At 32.5% G+C, this 26102-nt stretch overlaps 1 protein-coding gene and 1 pseudogene across 1 annotated transcript; one reads left to right on the top strand and one right to left on the bottom strand.

The window, feature by feature from the left end:
* The first annotated feature begins 5247 nt into the window (after nucleotides 1–5247).
* LOC131606278 (vacuolar cation/proton exchanger 3-like) lies at nucleotides 5248–10342 on the top strand. Its single transcript, XM_058878528.1, has 11 exons — nucleotides 5248–5619; nucleotides 6864–6931; nucleotides 7043–7071; nucleotides 7402–7598; nucleotides 7877–8089; nucleotides 8174–8299; nucleotides 9099–9215; nucleotides 9310–9363; nucleotides 9441–9557; nucleotides 9702–9792; nucleotides 10220–10342. The coding sequence occupies exons 1-11, from the start codon at nucleotides 5323–5325 to the stop codon at nucleotides 10255–10257; spliced, it is 1347 nt and encodes a 448-aa protein (XP_058734511.1). The 5' UTR covers nucleotides 5248–5322; the 3' UTR covers nucleotides 10258–10342.
* A 225-nt stretch (nucleotides 10343–10567) lies between these two features.
* LOC131604217 (uncharacterized) lies at nucleotides 10568–12002 on the bottom strand (annotated as a pseudogene).
* Between the last annotated feature and the right edge of the window lie 14100 nt (nucleotides 12003–26102).

The following is a 26102-nucleotide window of genomic DNA, read 5'->3' as shown; positions in this document are numbered from 1 at the left end:
ATGAAAATGGAAGAGAAAAAGTAATGGACATGGTCTTTCCTTACTTTATTTGTTTTTCGATGTAGATACTTGAAACTATCTTATGGGAGCTAAAAATGTCTATTATCTATTTTTTTTAAAACAAGTAGATAGTCACAAAAAAGGTTAAAGCAACTTCTAAATGTACTATTTAAATTTTACAAAACAAGAGGATGTATGCACTATAGGATTATATATGCTATTGTGTCATATGAGTAAAATAAAAAGAATACAAATCAAACATTAAAATAAGAAATGCTGAAGAACCAGATAGTTGTAGAGTATATAGTAATTGTTTACCAATGTCTCCCTGTGGAGCTGTCTGTGAAGAAACTCTATCACTTTGGCAAATTTATCAGTTCCAGCTATCTGCCATTTCAAATACATGTATAGAGTGGTTCAGCACATCAAGTTTTAAGAATACTTATCAAACATAGGATTCGGCTCAATAAATTTATCCCGAAATCCCAACTTTGGCCAGAGACAACTTTTTCTTATATCGAGGGGCACCACATTTAGGACACTCATTCAACGCTGCATACTCGTTTCGAAACAAAACGCAATCGTTTGGACATGCATGTATCTTATCACAGCTCATGCCAATAGAGGACAACATCTTTTTGGCCTCATACGTTTGATTGGGAAGAACATTATCATCTGGTAGCATATATTTCATAAGGGCTAATAACTCTGTGAAACTTTTATCAGACCATCCATTGTCCGCCTTTAAGTTGTACAACTTTAACACCGCAGACAATCTTGTGAATTTTCTACAACCATCATACAACGGTTTCTCTGCATCGCTTACCAACCTCTCAAACATTTTAGGACAATCCTCAAGATCTTCTTCAATCGCTTCTGCAATCTCTTCGACTCGATCATAATCATATGCGTCTGTGCAATTGTCGTTTGAAGCATACTTCATATTACACCTCGACTCAACATTCCCGTTACTTTTCTCACCATGCATTGTCCAACATGTATAACTTCTATCAATTCCAAACCGTAGTAAATGCGATGCCAACTGATTCCCGTCAACCTTACCCCCATAACATAAACCCAAGCAAGGACACACCATTTGAATCGGGTCTTCGGCGTGCGCAACCGAAAACTTAACGAATTCCCATACCCCTTTCTCGTACTCTTTCGATAATCGGTTTGAATTCATCCATGTCTTAACATGTCTTAATTAAGCTAAACAAAAATGATCAAACTTTCACTCTTCACAAGTAACCCCTATAGCGAATTCAGAAAGTTATTAAGTTCATCACTTAACGATTAACGAAATTGACATTAAGAATATTCCACATGTCGGAATAATGAGCAAAGCTCTTGAGCCTCTTTCATTTCTTCTTTGAAAGTAGATAACATGACTATAGTTTATGTTTGTAGTTTACCATTAAACAAAATATTAAAATCAAGTGGTTACAAAAAGTAGGTGCATGTGATCATATTATAAGACATCATAATGTCAGTATAATGCGTTTCTGTCAAAACGCAAAGTATAAATGAAATGAATCCGGAGCAATAAAACGCAACATATATAATCACACAATTTCAGACAAAATCATCGTAATACCAGCAATTTGAGAAAGACAAAATCGATTGAAAGAAACTTGAAATACTAACTTTCCTTTTAATTTTCAATCCAACAAAAATAAATTTATATGTATAATCGATTGAAAAAGAATTATAATCGATTAAGCATCACTATTATAAAAATATATTTTTACAAGGTAAACTGTTAAAACAAATACAAAGCAAATACAAGATATCAATAATAGCCCACCTTTCAACAGAGGAGCTATATAAGAGCCAATGAACCTGTAGCTACAAAAGAACCCGCAAAAGACAAAAAAATATGCGAAAGAAATTAATTAGTGTATATGTTTGTGGAACTTTGTGTTGCAGATACAAGTAATTTGAGAAAGAAATTTACCTTGGATTTTACCGAACTCAAGAAAACGCAGAGAATGAGCGTTGTACGTCGAACTAGGGTGGGAAACACTACTAATTCAAAGGAAAGAAGAGAATTAGTAAGTAATCAAATTTTATTTTCATACTGCACAAATGTACTATTAGAGTTAATTCTGATTTCATAACTAGAAAAATAGAGTTATCAAGACATTTCAAAAATTAGTCTAACTTGAAACCATCTTATTAATAACATCATACAAGATAGTTGTTTCATAAATCAGTCTAACTTCAAACCATATAAGTATTAGCATATCATATATAAAAAAGATATTCTATAAACTATTCGCATACATCAATAAGAATTTAAAAATCTAAACATGTATAAACCAATTTCTAAACATGTATTAGTAATACTCGACTTTTTATGCTTTTCAGCTGGTATCATAATAGTCCGTAAAATAGTTATCTTACTATAATATTATTATTGATAATACATGGAAACTATTAGAAGAAAATAATTTCTATTTGGAATGCTTAACTTGGTCACTATTTTTTGTTTGTTTCATGAAACTAAAAGATAACAGGAAGGCTTCAATATATTTTTTATTCATGAATCTGTGTTAAATTTGACCGTTTACATTGCAATCCTCGTATCTCATATTGATATGTTAAGCTTTATAAACTAATTGCAGGTATAATAATGGACCTCATTTCCCTATTGTTTCAATCTGTGTTAAATTTGACCGTTTACATTGCAATCTTTCAACAGAACTACTGGAGTAATGACAACAACATTGAACTACAACAGAACCACAACAAAGACAACAGAACCACAACAACAGTAATAACAACTAGAATCCTTAAGAAACATACCTCTAACGTGGCTGAGATGGTGAATCTTCTTTCACAACAACAGAACCAAACAATATATTGAGTCTTCTTCTCCGGTGGCTCACGGTTTTCTGATTTGGAATGGTGGCAACGAAGACGGTGGCAACGAAGTGGTGGCTCACGGTCTTGGTCTTCTTCTCCGACAGAATTCTGAGTTCTATGAGAGAAAGAGGGAATTAGGGATTTGTGAGGGGCAAACGCGCATTCTGTCTAATTTTGTTTTCAGAAATTTTAATTTTAAAACATCTATGAAATCGCTTTTGAAAAGCGCCTTAGTACACATGGCTATACCAGCGCTTTTTAGGGTAAAAGCGCTCTTGTACCCCACCCCCTATAGCAGCGCTTTTGAAAGTGCTTTCGTACCCATGCCTTTACCAGCGCTTTTTGAAAGCGCTTTCGTAACCCCCCTATAAGAGCGCTTTTTTTGCGTGTTTTTTAATTTTGTTTTTAGCAAAACCTATACCAGCACTTTTTCCTAAAAGCGCTTTCGTAGGGGTGCTGCTAAAAGACAAATTTGGCATAGTGAACATATATGGTTTCAAATCTCTCAACAAAACTACATCATCAATAATAAACCTATAACATCAGTTTCTTAATAAAATTACAACAACATCAACCATAAACCTAAAACATCAATCTCAATTTTTAAAAAAAAGATTAAGCCTCTAGGATTTTGGATCTCACCAACAACAAGCACAACAACGACAACAACAACAACAACAATATTAATGTAAACAGAGTAATGACGTTTAACGAAACAGATCTGTGAAGAAAAGGTGAAACAAATGATTTATATTTTTCATTTTGGTAAGTACCAAGCAAGATACCCAAACACATATCATCATCGTATTGAAGATGATAAGTGTTTAAATTTCTCGTTGTTTAGGGCTCTTTCTTAGGGTCATGTCTCTATTGTTTTTAGTATGTTATTTTTAGGGAAGTAAAATTGAATGTTAATATATATATATATATATATATATATATATATATATATATATATATATATATATATTAGAGAAAAAATTTCACCTCGGTTGAAAAATATAATCGATGTGAAAAGGGGTTTATTTATGGATTAAAAATAAAATAGGCAGGAAGTGGTTACTTTTAATGAAATATAAACATAAACTGAAGCTGTTGGGATTAGAAGCAGGTACTCTAAATTAGTTTAACCATCGATTTTCAACTAAAACCGATGGAATAGATTATATAATTTTAAAAGAAAAAAGACATGGCGCATTCAAGAATTATACGTCGATTTCTTCTATTACATCATTGTCATAAATTAAATATAGGTTTTTTGGTCGCCTATTTTCTGGATCGAACGTCCATTTTCTTGATGCGTCGCCCCTCCTAAAGTATGTCGTCCACTCTGTTGGCTATTCACCCAAATGTACATACTTGGGAAGTGACATAGCGTTATCGTTGCTGCCATTGCTTATGCAGCTGCTGCCAGCGGCTCTCCCTATTAGAGCGCTGGGCCGGATACGCCTAAGTGGCTAACGGAGGTTGCCGGTTCCTTCTCGGTTGCTTCTTGTTTTAGCGAGATGCATAAGTTAGCTTGTCCGATTGGTCCGGTAAACCGTTATGATTTCATTTATTCCAAGGTGTGGAAGGTTGAGGTTCCCCTTAAAGTTAAAGCCTTTGGGTAGAGATGTTTCAGGAATAGGATTCCTAGAAGAAATTTGCTTTTGAAACGAGATATATCTCTATCTTCTTCGAATCTTGTTTGCGTGTTTTGCGAAGAGACTATCGAAATTTCTAAGCATTTGTTGTTGGATTGTCGGATGGCCGAAGCGGTTTGGCATAATATGGCTCTTTGGATAGGAATGAATTTTGAAAAACCTTATGACTTTATGGAGAGTTATTGGAATTGGAGTAGTTTTTGTCATAAAAAGAAAGTAAGGAGAGGCAAAGAGGGTTGCATTTGGTTGGCTATTATGCGGAGTCTTTGGCTTAATAGGAATGATATCATCTTCAAAAATTCCTCTTGCAATGTTAATGATTTAGTTTGGTCTTGTAAATTCCTTGTGTGGAGATGGTCTTTTGTAGGGAAAATTAATCATCGTCCTAATTGCAACATCTATGAGTTTTGCAAAAACCCTTTGTATTACTTAAGTTAGGTTCAATTTGGTGACTAATTTTCTGTTTCGGCGGTCATCGCCTTTTGTAACCGAGTTTGTAGAACTTTCGTTCTCATCTTGCTTTATTATATTGTATGATTGTATGATATCTTAATCTCTTTTACATGTATTTTCCTATTTTCACAGGCTTGCATAAATATTTTGAAATAGTAAACAAACAAATATATTAATACCATATTTATGATAATTTACTTTCTCCATTTAAATTATATTTTGAAAATATATAAAACTAAATGTATAAAGCTTCTTAGAAATTGCACTACACAAAATCCTATGCCACATTACCAAAACCCCTCGTGTATCACAGCAATTGTAACATATCCAAGTTCCTCGTTTTGTGTCCTATTCAAAAATGAGTTCTCTTCACCATCAACATGATCATGATCGTGATTACGAAGCATGTTTGATAGAGAATGTAGAGAACACAAAGGCAACAACATTGAGCAAGGAAAGTATGAAACATGGTAGAACAGCACATAACATATCATCATCTTCATTCCGTAGGAAATCTAATGTCACTCTTGTCTCTAATCCTCGTTATGGAAATGTTTTGGCTAATTTTCAAGAGGTTATTCTTGGAACAAAGCTTTCTATTCTGTTTGTAGCGATTCCTTTTGCCATTTTTGCTCAATGCTATGGATTTTCAAAAGTAAGTATACTATACACTATACTTTTTGCATGTGTATGAATCATATAGTTTTAAATTGTGATCACAATTACACTTGATATTGTTGCAGTCTTGGATATAAAATTCTAAGATTTTGATACTGTGGCTGTAATTGCAGTTGCGAAATGCAAATTAAAACGGTATAATAAATGTGTGTATTAATTATTTTTTCATTTTTAATAAATTTTTACCTACACAATTAATTTATGTGCCTGTGTCGTAAGTTACAATGCATTCTGAGTTTTAAATTGTAGTAGGACCCAGATGCATCATATCAAAATTTATATTTGCATGTTATGCACTTTTCTAGAAATATCAGTAATGAAGGCCATCAATGCCAAGGATATTGGTTGTCTCAAGGGAAAGAACCTAATTATAAAGATTAGGTCTCTTTTATTGCAAAATTGGATTCCGGTTGCGGTCACTGTGGTTGCAGCTATTGCGAATGTTGCTATGCGAATTGGGTCGTTGCACCATGAATTTATATTTTATGAATATAAAATATTATATTTTATCATTTATTTTATGTTTCATATGTCTTTTATTTCTTATATAAATTTTCATATACACTCCACATTTTAATTATATCTATTTTAATCCTTTTAAAACATACTTTAAATTTTTGATATAAATAAGAAGAAAGATAAACCAAATAATTTTTACGAGAATTGCACAATCTCTTGCGGTGTGATGCGGTCTGATGTGGGTTGATGAGACAATTGTGGTGTTATGATACAGCCGTTGCGGCATTATGATGCGGTTTTTATTGTGATTTACAATCACAAGAAATTGCTTCCTAATGCGGATGCGGACATTACTGCAACCACAATATTACGGACGCATCAAGTGATGCGGTCCGCAATTTAAAACCATGATTGAAACATCGGGAGACTAATTATTGTTTAAATTGTTTAACTAGAAGTGGAATTGATCTTCTTGAAACTATGTGTATTTTTTATGCATGTCCAGCCTTCATTACTCATTTGTTAGAGCATGATTTGTTGGGACCTCCCTGTTTCCCTGTTAATACTGATGTAATCTTCTGAAACTAATCATATGCTTTTATAATTAACTAGAGATTAAAAAAAATTGGATTTTTATAAGAATCAAAATAAAATAATTAACATACCAATTTTGTAGTATTATAAAACACATTTAATACAGTTTATTAGAATTATTACTTCTATATTTCTTATCTTAAGTAAAGCCTTTTTTTTTCAATGTAGCCTTTGGTTTTTGCTTTGAGCTTACTTGGCCTTATCCCTCTTGCAGAAAGAGTCAGCTTCTTGACAGAGTAAGAAAACCATGATATTTATTAATATTATTATTACTTTTTTCTGCTATGAATGATGATTCTGACTTATGTTCTTTTGTCATAAAAATGGGGATGTTTCAAATATGGAAGAGAGATAGCTTATTACACAGGTCCTACAGGTATTCTACAACTAAGCTTTATAAATTATTTTTTATTCACGTCGCAATCTTTGATATTGTGAAGAATCGTGGCAAAAATGATGTTTCGGCCGAAATTGCAATCCCAAAAAAAAGACGGTTATTGAGACTAACGGTCTTCTATATATGTCAATTTGTACTATTAGAAATAAAAGTTCTTACAAACGACAATTAAGTCTAAAAGAATAGATTAAACTCTCACAACGCCTTGATGGAGAGGAGTGAGGACCTTAAAAAAAACTTCGGAATTGTGGTTTCGAATTTGTTTAGATTTTGTTACTGAAATTTTTCATTATGTTTTTTGGATAATAGTGGGAGGACTTTTGAATGCAACTTGTGGGAATGCTACAGAGCTCATCATTGCAATATTTGCACTTAGCAATAACAAAATTGATGTGGTCAAGTATTCTCTACTTGGTTCAATCCTCTCCAACCTTCTTCTTGTTCTTGGAACCTCTCTATTATGTGGCGGCATTGCAAATATTCGAGCCGAGCAAAAATTCGACAGAGTAATTTCCTACATTTCATTTAATTGCATTTCTATATTGAGATTTTCGTTGTCAAAGCCGTCTTTAGTTTTTGAAAACCCTGTGTAGATCTGTCGTAGTTTAACTATGACGAAACAAATAAAGATATAATATTTAGTAATGGCTTAAACGTGACAAATATTTTATAATTCCCTATTTAGTCTTGGTTTAATCGTAACAAATTTTAAACCCTGTCTGTTGTAGTAATGTTATAATGCTTGATACTATGGAAGTTTTTTTCTTGGATGTTTCATTTGCAGAGACAGGCAGATATGAACTTGCTTATGCTTCTTCTGGCATTGTTGTGTCACTTACTGCCCTTATTGTTCCAATATGGTGGGGCTTCGGTTGCTATCGATGCAGATTCATCTCTGCAGTTCTCAAGATTTGCGAGCATTTTGATGGTGATTGCATATTTGGTATATCTTATCTTCCAACTATGGACGCATCGGCAATTATTTGAAGCTCGAGATGTATGTTTTGTTTTCTACTTTTCTTTAACTTTGTTTATGTATATTTTTTTATTAGTAATAGTCAGTTTCATTAATTTATTGTAGGAAGAGGATGAAGAGAATGAAAATGCTTCAAAAGCAGTTATTGGATTTTGGAGTGGATTTGCTTGGCTTGTTTTTATGACGGTGTTTATTGCGATTTTGTCCGAATATGTGGTTGACACTATTGAGGTAACTGTTTTATTTTTTAAATTGAGTTTTTATATATATGCGCAACACTTGGTTAATTAATCACGTGCAAAAATGTGGTTAATTCAGTTGATCAGATGAATAAACCAATTCATACTTAAAATTGTGATTAATTCAATCCGATGAATTAACCATATTTTTTAAGGTGAATTGACTTAATGATCTGTTCAGCTGAATTAACGATGATGTGAATTGAAATGATTATCTATTCAACTTAATTAACCATATTTTTATTTATCGGAGACAATTGAGTGCTTCTATTGTGACCAAGGTTGTCAAGATCGAGATCTTACATAAGATCGGGAGAGAATAGCAAGATCGTAAAATATAAAATCGTAGTTAAGATCGGAAGATCCTACCCAATTGTTTTTGTAAGATCGAGAGGGAATAACATGACCGTAAAACATAAGGTCGCAACCGAAATCATAGGATCTTGCTTAAATAAAAAAATAATAGTATATATTTTAAGTATTTTTACATGGTATATGTTACTAGACAAGTGTATTAGTGACAAAATGACTCCTTTTCAAATTCTTTAGACATGTATGATTCAGTTTTTATACGTTATTACTACCAGATGGACAGTTTGTTAGACATTAGGGACATATTTGGCCAATTACTAGACATAAGGGATATTTTTTTACAATTTGACTACAATATGCGATTCTACTTAAGATCGGGATCGTTGGGGGTGAGCAAGATCGTAAAATTTTAAGATCTTAAGATCTAGATCGAGATCTTGACAACCATGATTGTGACGACTATAACACTTTTGAAACAGGATGCATCGGATTCATGGGGTCTATCTATCAGCTTCCTCTCCATAATCTTGCTACCAATAGTTGGCAATGCAGCTGAACACGCAGGAGCTATCATATTTGCTTTCAAGAATAAGCTGGTTGGAATTTTTAGTGTTTCTTTTTCATTAAACTTTATCCTTCCAATTTTTTTAAACAAAATTTCTTGAAACTAATCTATTGATATTACAATAGGACATCTCTTTGGGTGTTGCTTTGGGTTCTGCAACTCAAATTGGAATGTTTGTGGTAAGAATTAATCCATATTATCATCCACATAAAAAAAATCTATATTGTAAAATTAATTTAATTTAATTACTATATAGGTTCCCTTGTGTGTAATTGTTGCTTGGATTCTTGGCATCAAAATGGACCTTAACTTCAACCTTCTAGAAACAGGTTCTCTTGCTTTGGCAATTATAACAACAGGTTTCACATTACAGGTATACCGAGTCTTCTGTTATAGAAATAACTTATACATAAGCACTTATATAATAATTACTTATGCTATAACGATTTCATTAAGTTATACCTTGATTTAATCGTTCAATGACATTTAAGTATTCTTGGTAAATCTTTTTTCATAGGATGGAACTTCTCACTACTTGAAAGGCCTTATTCTCTTGCTCTTGTATATTGTTATCGGGGCATGCTTTTTCGTACAAAGAACACCCTCTGGTATGCATAATGAGTAACACTATCAGATCGAGTTTCTCAGAGTTGTTGTAGTCATCAAATTAATATTGTTAGATGAAGATCAGACGACTCATATTTAACATTGATATTGTGAATCATATTCACTAAAGTCAACATGAGCCGTCCAATCTTGATCAGACATTGTTCATTTGCCAATTGTGACCTTGTGATAACAATTGCGGTCGCGATCTTTTATAGCATGGAGAATCATGATCAAATGTGGCTGATGCAGCCTCAATCGTGACCCTATTTGGTTTCAACAACGTCAAAAAACACGTTATGTCCAAGTCCATATCGCGGTTGTAGACCTTTATTTAAAACCATAGTGGCTTGCTATCATGTTTTGTAAGCAATATTTTCCTTGCATAAATATACTTATATGGAACTAACTCCATGAACTTGATTGCAGGCTTTGGAGCATTTTCGTCTTTTGGAGGTGAAGAGTAGTTGGAGCAACCAAACTTATGCAACAAAATTTATTGGATTTGTTGTTTTGTTCCTCATATATCCTAGAAAGATAGCTAGTTATTTGTGTACATAATATATACCTTTCAAAGGATTGAGTCAAAAAATTCCAACACATACATATAATATATTGGATTACTCAAAATGCACAAGATATAATATTTATTATATATGAAAACAAATAGCAACAAAACATTATTATTATCTAAATACAATACTTGGCTTATCATTAAGCATTACAAGTCTGAAAACAAAGGAAAACATAAAAACTCCCAACACAAATAACAATTATTCAACTAACTAAAGAATAATCAACTTGATATTTTATATGTCTAAAACACCAATCAAAGAGATAGAAATTTCCATCAAAAACTCCTCCACTATGTGTGTATATTTCTATTGGTTTATCAACATTCCTCCATTCATACATAATACAACCTGATCTACCACCAACTTCATACACATAATTACTTTCATATCCAAATCTCTCGGGGTTGCTCAACGCACAAATTTTATACGGAGAAACAAAAAATAATGCAATGTCACCCAAAGTTTCCATCTTAACATAATTCATGGTGGACAAGTCTATCTTGTAAACAACACCTCTTTTGTACGAGGATCGGCAATCAAACACTAAAAGTTGCTCATCACAATTAACCAACTTAAAGGATATTTTTGAGGGATCTGTATAGGGAACTTTATCAGGAGCATTCTTGAGGCTTAGAAATTTAATATTTCTAGAATTCAAGTTTAGCACACCTATGTTGGCAAGGTTAGTGACAACATATATTATATTATTCAAAACCACAAAGTCAACTACCATCTCTGGTTCAATTTCAACCTCTGATTTTAATGTTGAATAAGTAAACCAACCACCGCATCGAGATTGATAGACATACAAAGAGCTAGAACGTTTGCATAAAACGAGCAAAACAAATTCCTCAGAGCATTTCTCAAAAGCAAGTAAGGCTTCGTACTGGAAACATATCAAATAATTAACCGAAAAGATAGCATTTTTTACTACCATTTTTATTTCTTGTAAATGGATTGAATAGCATAAATGAATTATTTCTATGGGCAAAGATGAAATATCCGCTGGAAACTCTAACGTAGACACAGTTGGGGTACTGGAAGTAACTCGTCGTCTTCAAATCATAAACTTTTTGATTGCGTATGCTAATAAAGGAATGCGAGTCAGCAGCTATACGATTGTTAATAGTAATGCGAACAAGCAATGGTTCCTTGGATGAGAAGAAATTTGATTTATGAAAAGTCCTCCAATTCATGCAAACACCCGAAAACGAAAAGAGGTCGTCGAAATCCAACGCTTTGCAAATGATATCAAGCACATCCCATGGAAGTTGAGCAAATTGACCATTATCTTTTGTAGGATCAAAACAATGATAGTGTTAGGAGATTTCTTTCTAAACAATACAATAGAAAAGCAACAACAACACACACAAAAAAAAAAAAAAGAGAAGAAACTAGTACTAACCGGTGGTCTTGATACGATATTGAGATGGCATGAATGTGTTGAATTCAATAGTTTGATAATCCTTGATAACTTTTACAAAATCACTATATATATATTCAACGGCGGTGCCTAAATTTTGCTTTTGTGAATTAGAGGAAGAAACATATTTATACCTGTTTGAGAAGAAGCCGTATTGTATGGATTGGGCCGCACTTTTCATTTCAGATATAAGGATATAAGAAGAATCTACCATATTCCCAAAATATTTCTAATACTATTAACTCAAAATTTTTACTATTATTGAAAACAAATTACTTTTGGAAAAATTAGCCAAAAAGTAAATTTTTGGTACCCTTTAACAAATTTTCGATACCTTTATTTGTGCGATACGAGAAATTATTTGATTTTTAACAAATTTCCGGTATCTATTTACCGGAAATTCCAAATTTCCGGTGCGATTTACCGGGAAATTTAAATTTTCGGTACTTTTACGAAACTCATTTTCCCATACCAGAAATTTCCCAAAATTCCAATATATAACCCGCTGCGGAGATTTCGTTAAACCTGAAATTTCTGGTATGACAGATGAAGTTTGATATCTTTGCGGTCCTGAACCGGAAGCTTCAGCTTCTTCTATGGATTCTTGCAGTGATGTTACGCAGTACTTCGTGACAAATATGGTATGTTTACCTTACTCATACACAATTTTTTTTTTTATAAATTAATACAGTTATGTGATTGTACATTTTTATGATTGTCAGATTTTTGAATCATGAGATAAGGTTCTAGAATGGGCACATGCTATTGGAAGAACTCATGTGTTGTTGTTGTTACAAACCGATCTGACTCTGTTAATAGAATGCGAGGGAGGAAGGATAAATTGATTATGGGTTGTGACCGAGGAGGAAATTATAAAATGAAAAATGAAGTTGCGGCCCCTTTTGATGACAATTTTACTATGAGGCTTAGATGCCCATTTAGGCTGAGATATGCTCCGAGTGGTATTAGTTGGAAGGTGGTGGTTAAATGTGGGATGCATAATCATAGACTAGATAAGGATATGTTAGGTCATGACATCTTGGGGCGTCTAAAAGATGATGAAAGAAAGTTTGTGAATGACATGACGAAGTACAATGTGGCACCAAGGTACATCGCATCTACTTTGATAGACAAAGACCCAAACAATCTCACGAGTATTACCCAGATTTACCGAGCTAGAGAAACATACATACTAGGTAAGAGAGGTGCACTGACAGAAATGCAAATGTTATTGAGCCTTATTCACCAAGAAAAATACATGTGTTGGTCTAGAAATAAGGAGAATTTAGATATTATGGCTGATATCTTCTGGACACACCCTGACTCTGTCAAGTTGTTGAATATGTTTCTTCAGGTGTTGATTTTTGATTGCACGTATAAGACAAACAGGTCAGAATATTAATATTAATTTCTCTCATCTTAAAAATATGTAGAGTGATCTAGTTTATGGATGCGTTTTTTAATCGTGCAGGTCACAACTAAAATAAGTCATGATAGTGATGGTTTTTACTGACTGAATTTTAACTTTGGTCTCTAATTCTTTAGTCGCAAATCTCAGTGACGGATATTTTTATATTGATTTAATTCTTTTAACCTTGCTTTGTAAAAATCTAATTTATTTTCATATTCTAAAAGGTGTTTTATAATTCTTTCAATTTCAAAATCAACTCCTATTATTAAATAATAATCTAGTCTATCATATAATATTTTTATGTGACCTCTTGTTCTTTTAATTAAACTATTAAGTTCTATAATTCGTAATCTTTCATTAACTATACTATTTTTTAGTTTTAAAATAATTTTTTGTTTTTCACGTTTTTATTAAAAAAAAATTAATTAATTTGAATCTTAGTGCTCTGATACCAAAAATGATACTTCATTATTTTTTGAAATAATATTAATTTAATCATCATCTAAATAGTCCCAAATTTCATCATTTTCTATTAAAGTTAAATCTATTATAAATTCATTATCATACATACTTTCAACTAATAAATTATAATCTATATCTCTTAAATCACACTCTATTGCATAATCTATTTCATTTTAAAAAAGTATAGCTTGTCCAAATAATTTTCCATATTCTTTACATATTTTTGTTTTTATGTCATTTGGTAAATTAAATTTCCAAATACTTCTTATTTTTTCATAAAAATATTTTTCTTTATTTTCAATATCATAAAAAAAAAATTATAACCATATTTTTTATTTTAATAATTATTTCCTTTTCTTTTTCTTTAATACTTAATTCAGCAATATTCATTTTATTTTAAAATTATAACCTGTTCTTTAAATAGGTTGTTAAGTCCTTTACTTGGTTTGATAATTTATCAATATCACTTTCTTCAATTTTTTCAGTATCATAATATTTAAGTGGCTTTGGTATTTGATTTTTTCTCAGTTCTAAGAATTTTGATTTAGTCATAAAAGTTCCAAGCTCAGTTATTTCATTTTTCTTTGGTTAGTAAATTTTTCCTATATCTTCAAAAAGACTTGGTTATGATTTTCTAAAGGTAATATACTATGATGAGAATTAGTTAGTTCATAATTGACACAATAGGTTATTGAAAATATTTTATCTCCTGGTCTCATTAAATTCCCTCTAAGGAATTTGTGTTCAAGAGTTAAAGTTTGGTCTAGTCTTTGAGTATTTAAAGGTATTCCAATATTAGAATGTATTTCAAATTTTAGTTTACCATAAGCTAAATTTCCTTCTACCACTCTAAGTATTTTATCTACTGGATCTGTAATTCTATCATCTTTTAATATTAGTTCTACTGGAGAATTTATTCCTTCTTGAAAAGTTGCTTTGATAAATACTTGCACTGTTCCTATATGAATATATCCTATTTTATTTCTATGTTCATCTTTCTTTATATTTTTCTTGAGTTCCATGAGTTTCTTTTTATTTAATAATTATATATAGGTATGTCCTTGGGCATCTGCTATATCAGTTGGTGTTTCATTAATTATTTTACCATAGTATATAATATTATCCTTTTGGTTAAATCTTTTCATTATTCCTCCAAGTCTCCGCACACAATGATAAGAAACAAAAGAATATGTTGCTCCACAATCAACTAACACAAACAAAGGTTAATTATTGACATAACACGTACCCGCAACAAGATTAATGTTCCCTTGAGCCTTCCTAGCGTCCAAGGTGTAAACACGACCTTTAGTCTTCTCAGGAGTATCGTGCACAGGGCATTCCTTCCTAATGTGACCAAATGCTTGACATTTGAATCATTGCATTGTACAACAAACTACGAAAAAGATTAAGATGATTCAGGAGAAGATAAAAGCTTCTCAAAGTCGTCAGAAGAGTTATCACAACAAGAGGAGGAAAACACTTGAGTTTCAAGAGGGAGATCATGTGTTTATGAGGGTTACTCCTATGACGGGTATTGGTCGGGATTTGAAGTCAAAGAAGTTGACTCCGTATTTTATTGGTCCGTTTCAGATTTCAGAACGAGTAGGCGAAGTTGCCTATCATATTGCTTTACCGCCGATGCTTGCAAATCTGCATGATGTATTTCATGTGTCTCTGTTGAGGAAATACGTCGTGGATCCGTCTCATGTGATCCAGATAAATGATGTACAAGTGAAAGATAACTTAACCGTCGAGGCTTTACCCGTGAGGATTGAAGATCGAAAGCTGAAGCAGTTACGTGGCAAAGAGATAGCTTTGGTCAAAGTGACATGGGGAGGACCAGCTGATGGGAATGTCACCTGGGAGCTAGAAAGTCGGATGAAGGATTCCTATCCGAAACTCTTTACTTGAGGAATGTTTTCGAGGACGAAAACTCTTTTAGTAAGGGAGAGTTGTAACACCCCATAAATTTTGATTTATTAATTTAATTGAATTTTTAAATTAATTAATTAATATCAGTATTTTAAATTGGGATTTATTGGAAAATTATGGATTAAAGGTCATTGGGTCGGATGGTGAGATTAGTAGTGTGGGGGTGCTAAGTGAGTAAGCCCATTACTAATTATTTTATGTTTTCATAAAGTAAAGGAAATAAGGGAAAAGAGTCAGAACGTGAAAAAGGAGAAGTTGAAGAGAAGAGCTGAGGAATGTAAAGAGGAACATAAGAGGAAGGGACCAAAATCAAGAATTTGGCTAGGGTAAGGAGGGAATCTTCCAATTACCATCTCTTATCGTGTTATAAATGATAGGGCATGATTAGGGATATTGTTTGAGTCAATTTGATCATATGTCAGAGTTGGGTTTTGAGATAATTTTAATAGAAGTTGAATAATTGATGAACACCTCTATGAATTCTATATAGAATTGTATGTTAATTGATATTTATGTTGTGGGTATTATATCAATTGATGTGTTGTGATTTTTCTTCCTAGAAAACTAAATATGAACATATGAGTTCTAATTGATTGATGAGAAATTGGGCTTTGGATGTATAAAACTAATATAGGGTAATAGAGTAATGAAGCTGAATGAATCCTATGAGTTAAAACATGTTTAAATGTTGTGTTGGGACCTAAATCGCAGCCTGTTATGAGTGAAAACAAGTGGAAAAACAGACTGGTACGAAATTGCAGGTTTTTTTTGTAGAATACTGGTGTTTTGCGTATGGAATGGAGTCATACGCGTATGGGATGAGGTCATACGCGTATGAGGATGTTGATACGCGTATGGGAAATTTTAGTTAAAAATCAGTTCTCTTGATACGCGTATGGGATGACTGATATGCGTATGAGTATGTGTGATACACGTATGGGAGGTGCCATACGCGTATGGCCGTTGTATGTTAAATTTTCTGTTTTTGTGATTTTCTTCGAAAGTTCAATGATGCGTAACTTTTGATCCGTAACTCCATTTTTAGTGTCGTTTCGAGCATGATGAACCTTATGAGATAACCTATGTGATTAAATGAGGAAATGAGGTGTAACTTGTGATATGATCTTATGTTTATTGATGATTTGAATTATATTGAATGATGCTAATACACATATGAACATACTTAATGATGATGACTATGATGATGATGATATAAGTATGTTGTGTATGTTGCATTCATTCATAGCCATTTGTTGAGGGATGAATCCTAATGATGAGGGGATTCAGTGAAGGGCATAATTCCTATTGTGTGGAATTTGTGCTGGCAGGGCCGTATCTTGATGATGTTGGATTGGTCGGTGGGTTAATCCCATTGATGATGTTTGGTACCACATGCATAGATTCAGTTGCATTCATATGCATGAATTTATTTATAACGTGACTGAATGTACTTCATTGTTATGGTTTGGTGATATATGTTTTATTTGATGATGGATTATCTAAATGTAGATGAATTGGGTGAATAATATAACTATTGATGTGTTGTTATTTATAATGCAATGATATTTGTTAATTGCGAATGAGACTCATCCTTAAACTATATTTTTCAGATTGAGGATAACGGCTTCGACTTGGTGAGGATTAGCTCATGAGTCTTTGTTTAGTTAGCGTCGAGTGTCATGCTCTGATAGATGTGACACTGAGGAACGTTATGTTTTGAAATTAATGTGATAACACTGTTTTCTTTTAAATTAATTTTGAGGATTTGTGGCATTGATGATGAAATACTAATTTTGATAATTTATTCCGCTTTGTAAACATGAGGTTGATGAGTTATCACAAATTATTCCCTAGTAAATGCATGACAGTGACGAATAATGTTTATTTTATTATCAATTGTGGCACCCTTGTTCGTATGTATTCTGATTTAATTATTAATTGTCGCGGGGGATTAGAAGGGTGTTACAAACAATATTAGGGGTAGCAAAATGGATGGATTGGATGGTTAATGGATGGACCAAACCAATCCATTAATCCATTATCAATCCACTAAACTCTCTTAATAATATCCAATCTAATCAATTCACTAAAGAAAAAAATCCATCCAATTCATCCATTAACATATTTCTAATGGATGAATATCCATCCATTCATAAAATAATTAAAAAATTTTATTTTTTTTAAATTTCATAAAAAAATAATTTAAATATTTTAAAATATTTTTTAAATTTCATAAAAAAAATTAAATATTCTAAAATATTTTTTTCGTTCTTCTGAAAAATCTCGATTTTTCGTTTTTCTGAAAAGAAAAAAAGATGACATTTTGGTTTTTCCGAAAAAACTCGATTTTTGTTGTTGTTGTGTTCAAGGTTTTTTTTAATCAATACTGCGTTCTTTTTTTTGTACGATAAACATCCTAACTCAGTATAAATACTGTACTTTTAGTTTTTACAGAAAAAGTTTACTCATCATAGTAAAAAAAAAAGCACGTACAATCATCCAGAAATTCTACAATTTTACACTCACAATCTCTCACAACTATTTTACAAACTCTTACAATTTTTCATACACTGTTTTTCTTAGTTTTCAATTTTGGCCAATGATTTCAATATGTGGCCCCCTACCTAATTTTAATTTGTTTATTATTCAACCAGATGATGATAATTCTGATGGTACCTTTTTATTTAAATTACTGTATCGACAATTCCACTAACAATTTCTCTCATTTTAGACATCTAAAAATAAAATTTTTATGAACTTTCCACAACACATGAATAGGATTATACACTAACCTTCTCTAAAGGACATATATTTTCAACATTCTTCACATCACTTACAATGTTAAGCACATTGCTTTGGGTTGAGTTAACATTTTCTAATTTGACAAACAAATTGTTTCCCGGAAGAGCAATCCTCTTAGATCTTAACGAAAGATAAGAAACGCAACAACAATAACAAGCCATTTATCCAGTGTTACTTATTAGCAAATGCTAGACAGCAAATAGTTCTGAATGATTTGCTTAAGTTCACAACGGTGTTTTGACATAGACATCAAAATAGCTCTGAATGATTTGCAGAAGTTTGCAACGGTGTTTTGACATAGACATCAAAATAGTTCTAAATGATTTGCATAAGTTTGCAACGGTGTTTTGACAACCCGATTATACTTGTGAAAATTATGCTAAAACTTAGTACCGGAAAACCTTTTCAACCGTCTATAGAATCAATTTTTTCTGCCTGTTCAACTACCATTTTCCTCAGGTTCTCTATTTCTTTGTCTTGTTCATTGACCCTTTCCTTTAATCGGATAAACTCTAGGGGTAGAAAAATGGATGGATTTGATGGTTAATGAATGGACCAAACCAATCTACTAAGCTCTCATAATTAAAATCTAATCCAATCCATCCACTAAAGAATAAAATCCATCCAATCCATCCATTAACATATTTCTAATGGATGGATATCCATCCATCCAAAAAATAATTAAAAAATTCTTAATTTTTTTTAAATTTCATAAAAAAAAAATTTAAATATTCTAAAATATTTTTTAAATTAAAAAAAATTAAATATTCTAAAATATTTTTGGCTTAATTGCAACTTTGGTCCCTCTATTTTGTCTTTTTCTAGATTTTAGTCCCCCCATTTTTAAAATCACGATTTTTGGTTTTTTCGAAAAAACTCGAGTTTTCGTTTTTCTGAAAAAAAACTTGACTTTTTGGTTGTTTCGAAAAAACTTGACTTTTCGAAAAATCTTGCTTTTTTCGTTTTTCCGAAAAAGCTCGTTTTTAAGAAAAACTAGATTTTTTTCGTTTTTTTCCAAAAAAAACTCAATTTTTCGTTTTTCTGAAAAAAACCTCGCCTTTTTTTTCGTTTTACAGAAGAAAAAAAACTCGATTTTTCGAAAAAAACCTTGATTTTTCTTTTTTTTCGAAAAACCTCGCATTCTTCTTGTATATTCATAACACATCTCAGACTCTTAGAATAGTTTGATTTCCGTTGTCATCTAGTATATTCATAACACATTAAATCTTAGACTCTTAGAATACATTCATAATAACATTTCATTTAATTTGTCTCTTTAGAAAATGAAAAATGGACAGCCTGACAAAAGAATGCTTTGAGAGCTGCAGTGAATAACAACCAAGCAACAGCCGAGGTACACCACTCCAAAGATGGTATTCCATTCAACAACAAGTCGGGCTGATGGATCGATCCATAAATGCTATTATGATTCAAGCGCGGAGACTTGAAGACAGTAATGCAGTTCATGCCATACCAGCTCAGGAGGCTATACCAGCTATCCTGGTTATTCCGAATTGGGGAAGACACGGAAGGAGAACCATACCTAATTTGGTTTCTGATAAATACCATAGGTTAAATATAATTTGATTAATGGTAAGAAATAAAACTTACATTCAAATGTTGCAGGGACTGTTGTTGAAAACTTGTCTATTGAGCCTGGAAACTTGCCTATTGAGCCTAAAAACATGCCTATTGAGCCTGAAAATTTGCCTCTGATTGTTGATGTTGCTACTGCGCAACACGGTATCCTGATAAATACAGATTTTAAATTGATATCATATGTTAAATGTAATTTGATTAATGGCAAGAAATAAAACCGACATTCAAATGTTGCAGGGCCTGTTGTTGAAAACTTACTTATTGAGCCTGAAAACTTGCCTATTGAGCCTGAAAATTTGCCTTTAATTGTTGACGTTGCTGCTGCACAACACGGTATCCTAATAAAAACATACAGAATTAAAAATTGATATCATATGTTAAATGTAATTTGAATAATGTTAAGAAACTGACATCCAAAGGTCTTAGGGCCTGTTGAAAACTTGCATATTGAGCCTAAGAATGTGCCTCTAATCGTTGACGCTGCTGCACAACACGGTATGCTAATAAGAGGAATGCTAAGGTCAAACATTTTAACACACTCTTCTAACACACTCCAATTATAATCATCCACGTCATCCACTATATTTAATGTTGCACTTGATACGGATTACTCCTACATCTTAACAGATGCCATTATTTATTTTATTATTTTTATTTAAACTTTAACTTTTCATCTTCTTCTTCACATTTGATCTTTATTACTTCAACCTTCTACCAAGACTCTCATGTCACTAATAAGGTCAAGTTCCAAAAATCAACATTCCAAGTTATTGAAAAAAAGTTACAAAAAATCCAAAATTAAAGTCCATCAAAACATTTTCAAGAGCTGTAAAAATGATATCGTGGTTGATAATACTCAGATCCAGATCTGTCGTAACTAAATTGAACCAAAATCAAAAATTAAAATTGGAACCTAAGTCAGTTATAAGAAATGAAACCCAGTAGTCAAAAGCAATTTAGATTGAAGAATAAAACTTGGAACAAATCTTAATGGAGATATGAAGTTTACTAACAGTGTGCTTGGAACAGAGAAATAAAAATGACATTATTTATTTGTTAAACAATAGTGGCTAATAACTTGATATAGATATGAAGTAGATGCGTGTAGTGTAGCTATGGAGATGAAATATTACCGTTTTTGTTTTTTTTAATTGTTTTGTTTTGAGAGTGTTGCAGATAAATTTTAAAAACTAAAATAAATTGTACCTTTCAACTTGTATAATCGGTTACCGATAAAAATATTAAAATAGATGGATGACATGGCTAATTATAATTGGAGTGTGTTAGAGGAGTGTGTCTAAGAGTTTGACGCTAGCATTTCTCATGCTAATAAATACATACAGAATTATAAACTGATATCATATTGAGCCTGAAAATACTCTGAATACAAATGACGTGCCTATTGATGTTGGAGAGCTACCTGCAGATACTGAAGTTGTTATTGAGCATCATGCTAGAGATAAAGTTGATGAACCTCAACCCGATGCTGAAGACAAACTAGGAACCTATTGAGCCTGAAAATACTCCGAATGCAAATGACGTGCATATTGATGTTGGATAGCTCCCAGTAGGCACTGAAGTTTTTATTGAGCATCGTGCTGGAGATAAAGTTGATGAACCTCGACCCGATGTTGAAGACAAAATAGGTACCTATTGAGCTTGAAAATACTTCAAATGAAAATACTCTGAATGAAAATGACGTGCCTATAGATGTTGGAGAGCTACCTGCAGGTACAAAAGTTGTTATTGATCATCGTGCTGGAGATAAAGTTGATGAACTCGACCTGATGTTGAAGACAAACTAGGTACCTATTGAGCCTGACAATACTCCGAATGAAAATACTCCGAATGCAAATGACGTGCGTACTGATGTTGGAGAGCTCCCTGCAGGTACTAAAGTTGTTATTGAGCATCGTGCTGGAGATAGGGGTGGAAATAGGCTAGGTTAAGCTAGGCTTTTTAAGGCTTGGGACTAGCCTACGATAAACTAAAAAGGATTGAGCCTGGCCTGTGTCCTAACATAGGCTCTCTTTTTTGGCCTGACTTGGCCTTTTTAAAAAGCATGACCTGGCCTGAAAGCCTATTTAAAAGCCTATTTTTCATTATGGTTTTCAATTAATATATATTAGGGTTAATAGCTATTTATCCCCCTGCCATATAAGCAAGTTTTGATTTAACCCCTATAAATATTCTAAAATATTTTTTAAATTTATAAAAAAATTAAATATTCTAAAATATTTTTTCCGTTCTTCTGAAAAAACACTCGATTTTTTTGTTTTTATGAAGAAAAAAACATGACTTTTGGTTTTTCCCGAAAAAACTCAATTTTTGGTTTTTCTGAAAAAACCTGACATTTTGGTTTTTTTCGAAAAAAGTATATTTTTCGTTTTTCTGGAAAAAAACTCGACTGTTTTTGTTATTCCGAAAATACTCGATTTATCGCATTTATGAAATAAAAACTCGTCTTTTTGGTTTTTTCGCAAAAACTTGAGTTTTCGTTTTTCTGAAAAAAAACTCGACTTTTTGGTTTTATCGAAAAAACTTGATTTTTCGAAAAACCTTGCTTTTTTCGTTTTTCCGAAAAAGCTCGTTTTTAAGAAAAACTAGGTTTTTTTTTTCCGTTTTTTTCAAAAAAAAACTCAATTTTTCGTTTTTTTGAAAAAAACCTCGCCTTTTTTTCGTTTTACAGAAGAAAAAAAACTCGATTTTTCGAAAAATAACCTTGATTTTTCTTTTTTTTCGAAAAACCTCGCATTATTCTTGTATATTCATAACACATCTCAGACTCTTAGAATAGTTGGATTTTCGTTGTCATCTAGTATATTCATAACACATTAAATCTTAGACTCTTATAATACATTCATAATAACATTTCATTTAATTGGTCTCTTTAGAAAATGAAAAATGGACAGCCGGACAAAAGAATGCTTCTAGAGCTGCAGTGAATAACAACCAAGCAACAGTCGAGGTACACCACTCCAAAGATAGTATTCCATTCAACAACAAGTCGGGCTGATGGATCGATCCATAAATGCTATTAAGATTCAAGCGTGGAGACTTGAAGACAGCAATGCAGTTCAGGCCGTACCAGCTCAGGAGGCTATACCAGCTATCCTAGTTATTTCGAATTGGGGAAGACACGGAAGGAGAACCATACCTAATTTGGTATCTGATAAATACCATAGGTTAAATATAATTTGATTAATGGTAAGAAATAAAACTTACATTCAAATGTTGCAGAGACTGTTGTTGAAAACTTGTCTATTGAGCTTGAAACCTTGCCTATTGAGCCTAAAAACTTGCCTATTAACCTGAGAATGTGCCTCTGATTGTTGATGTTGCTACTGCGCAACACGGTATCCTGATAAATCCAAATTTTAAATTGATATCATATGTTAAATGTAATTTGATTAATGGCAAGAAATAAAACCGACATTCAAATGTTGCAGGGCCTGTTGTTGAAAACTTACCTATTGAGCCTGAAAACTTGTCTATTGAGCCTAAAAACGTGCCTTTAATTGTTGACGACGCTGCTGCACAACACGGTATCCTAATAAAAACATATAGAATTATAAATTGATATCATATGTTAAATGTAATTTGAATAATGTTAAGAAACTGACATCCAAAGGTTGCATGGCCTGGTGAAAACTTGCCTATTGAGCCTAAAAACGTGCCTCTAATTGTTGACACTGTTGCGCTACACGTTATGCTAATAAATACATACAAAATTATAAACTGATATCATATTGAGCCTGAAAATACTCTGAATACAAATGACGTGCCTATTGATGTTGGAGAGCTACCTGCAAGTACTGAAGTTGTTATTGAGCATCATGCTAGAGATAAAGTTGATGAACCTCAACCCAATATTGAAGACAAACTAGGAACCTATTGAGCCTGAAAATACTCCGAATGCAAATGACGTGCCTATTGATGTTGGATAGCTCCCAGTAGGTACTGAAGTTTTTATTGAGCATCGTGCTGGAGATAAAGTTGATGAACCTCGACCCGATGTTGAAGACAAACTAGGTACCTATTGAGCTTGAAAATACTTCAAATGAAAATACTCCGAATGCAAATGACGTGCTTATTGATGTTGGAGAGCTCCCTGGAGGTACTGAAGTTGTTATTGAGCATCGTGCTGGAGATAGGGGTGGAAATAGGCTAGGTTAGGCTAGGCTTTTAAAGGCTTGGGCCTGACCAATGATAAACTAAAAAGGACTGAGCCTGGTCTGTGGCCTAACATAGGCTCTCTTTTTTGGCCAAACTTGACCTTTTTAAAAGCCTGACCTGGCCTGAAAGCCTATTTTTCATTATGGTTTTCAGATAAGATATATTAGGGTTAATAGCTATTTATCTCCTGCCATATAAGCAAGTTTTGATTTACCCCCTATAAATATTCTAAAATATTTTTTAAATTTATAAAAAAATTAAATATTCTAAAATATTTTTTCCGTTCTTCTGAAAAAAACTCGATTTTTTTTGTTTTTATGAAGAAAAAAACATGACTTTTTGGTTTTTCCCGAAAAAACTCAATTTTTGGTTTTTCTGAAAAAATCTGACTTTTTGGTTTTTTTCGAAAAAAGTATATTTTTCGTTTTTCTGGAAAAAAACTCGACTTTTTCGTTATTCCGAAAATACTCAATTTATCGCATTTATGAAAGAAAAACTCAACTTTTTTGTTTTTTCGAAAAAAATCGAGTTTTCGTTTTTCTGCAAAAAAACTCGACTTTTTGGTTTTTTCGAAAAACCTTGCTTTTTTCGTTTTTCCGAAAAAGCTCGTTTTTTAGGAAAACTAGATTTTTTTCGTCTTAACCAAAAAAACTCGCCTTTTTTCGTTTTACAGAAGAAAAAAAACTCGATTTTTCGAAAAAAACCCTTGATTTTTCTTTTTTTTCGAAAAACCTCACATTCTTCTTGTATATTCATAACACATCTCAGACTCTTAGAATAGTTTGATTTTCGTTGTCATGTAGTATATTCATAACACATTAAATCTTAGACTCTTAGAATACATTCATAATAACATTTCATTTAATTTGTCTATGTAGAAAATGAAAAATGGACAGCCGGACAAAAGATTGCTTTGAGAGCTGCAGCGAATAACAACCAAGCAACAACCGAGGTACACCACTCCAAAGATGATATTCCATTCAACAACAAGCCGGGCTAATGGATCGATCCATAAATGCTATTAAGATTCAAGCGTGGAGAATTGAAGACATCATTGTAGTTCAAGCCATACCAGCTCAGGGGGCTATACCAACTATCCTACTTATTCCGAATTGGGGAAGACACGGAAGCAGAACCATACCTAATTTGGTATATGATAAATACCATAGGTTAAATATAATTTGATTAATGGTAAGAAATAAAACTTACATTCAAATGTTGCAGGGACTGTTGTTGAAAACTTGTCTATTGAGCCTGAAAACTTCCCTATTAAGCCTAAAAACATGCCTATTGAGCCTGAAAATTTGCCTCTGATTGTTGATGTTGCTACTGCGCAACACGGTATCCTGATAAATACAGATTTTAAATTGATATCATATGTTAAATGTAATTTGATTAATGGCAAGAAATAAAACCGACATTCAAATGTTGCAAGGCCTGTTGTTGAAAACTTACTTATTTAGCCTGAAAACTTGCCTATTGAGCTTGAAAATTTGCCTTTAATTGTTGACGTTGCTGCTGCACAACACGGTATCCTAATAAAAACATACAGAATTATAAATTGATATCATATGTTAAATGTAATTTGAATAATGTTAAGAAACTGACATCCAAAGGTTGCAGGGCCTGTTGTAAAGTTGCCTATTGAGCCTAAGAATGTGCCTCTAATCGTTGACGCTGCTGCACAACACATATGCTAATAAATACATACAGAATTATAAACTGATATCATATTAAGCCTGAAAATACTCCGAATGCAAATGACGTGCCTATTGATGTTGGAGAGCTACCTGCAGGTACTGAAGTTTTTATTGAGCATCGTGCTGGAGATAAAGTTGATGAACCTCGACCCGATGTTGAAGACAAAGTAGGTACCTATTGAGCTTGAAAATACTTCAAATGAAAATACTCTGAATGAAAATGACGTGCCTA

Source organism: Vicia villosa, linkage group LG5 (genome assembly GCF_029867415.1).
Source record: "Vicia villosa cultivar HV-30 ecotype Madison, WI linkage group LG5, Vvil1.0, whole genome shotgun sequence".
Taxonomy (NCBI): Eukaryota; Viridiplantae; Streptophyta; class Magnoliopsida; order Fabales; family Fabaceae; genus Vicia; species Vicia villosa.
The sequence above is the reverse complement of the archived record's forward strand: the minus strand, read 5'-3'. Positions and strand labels throughout refer to the sequence as shown.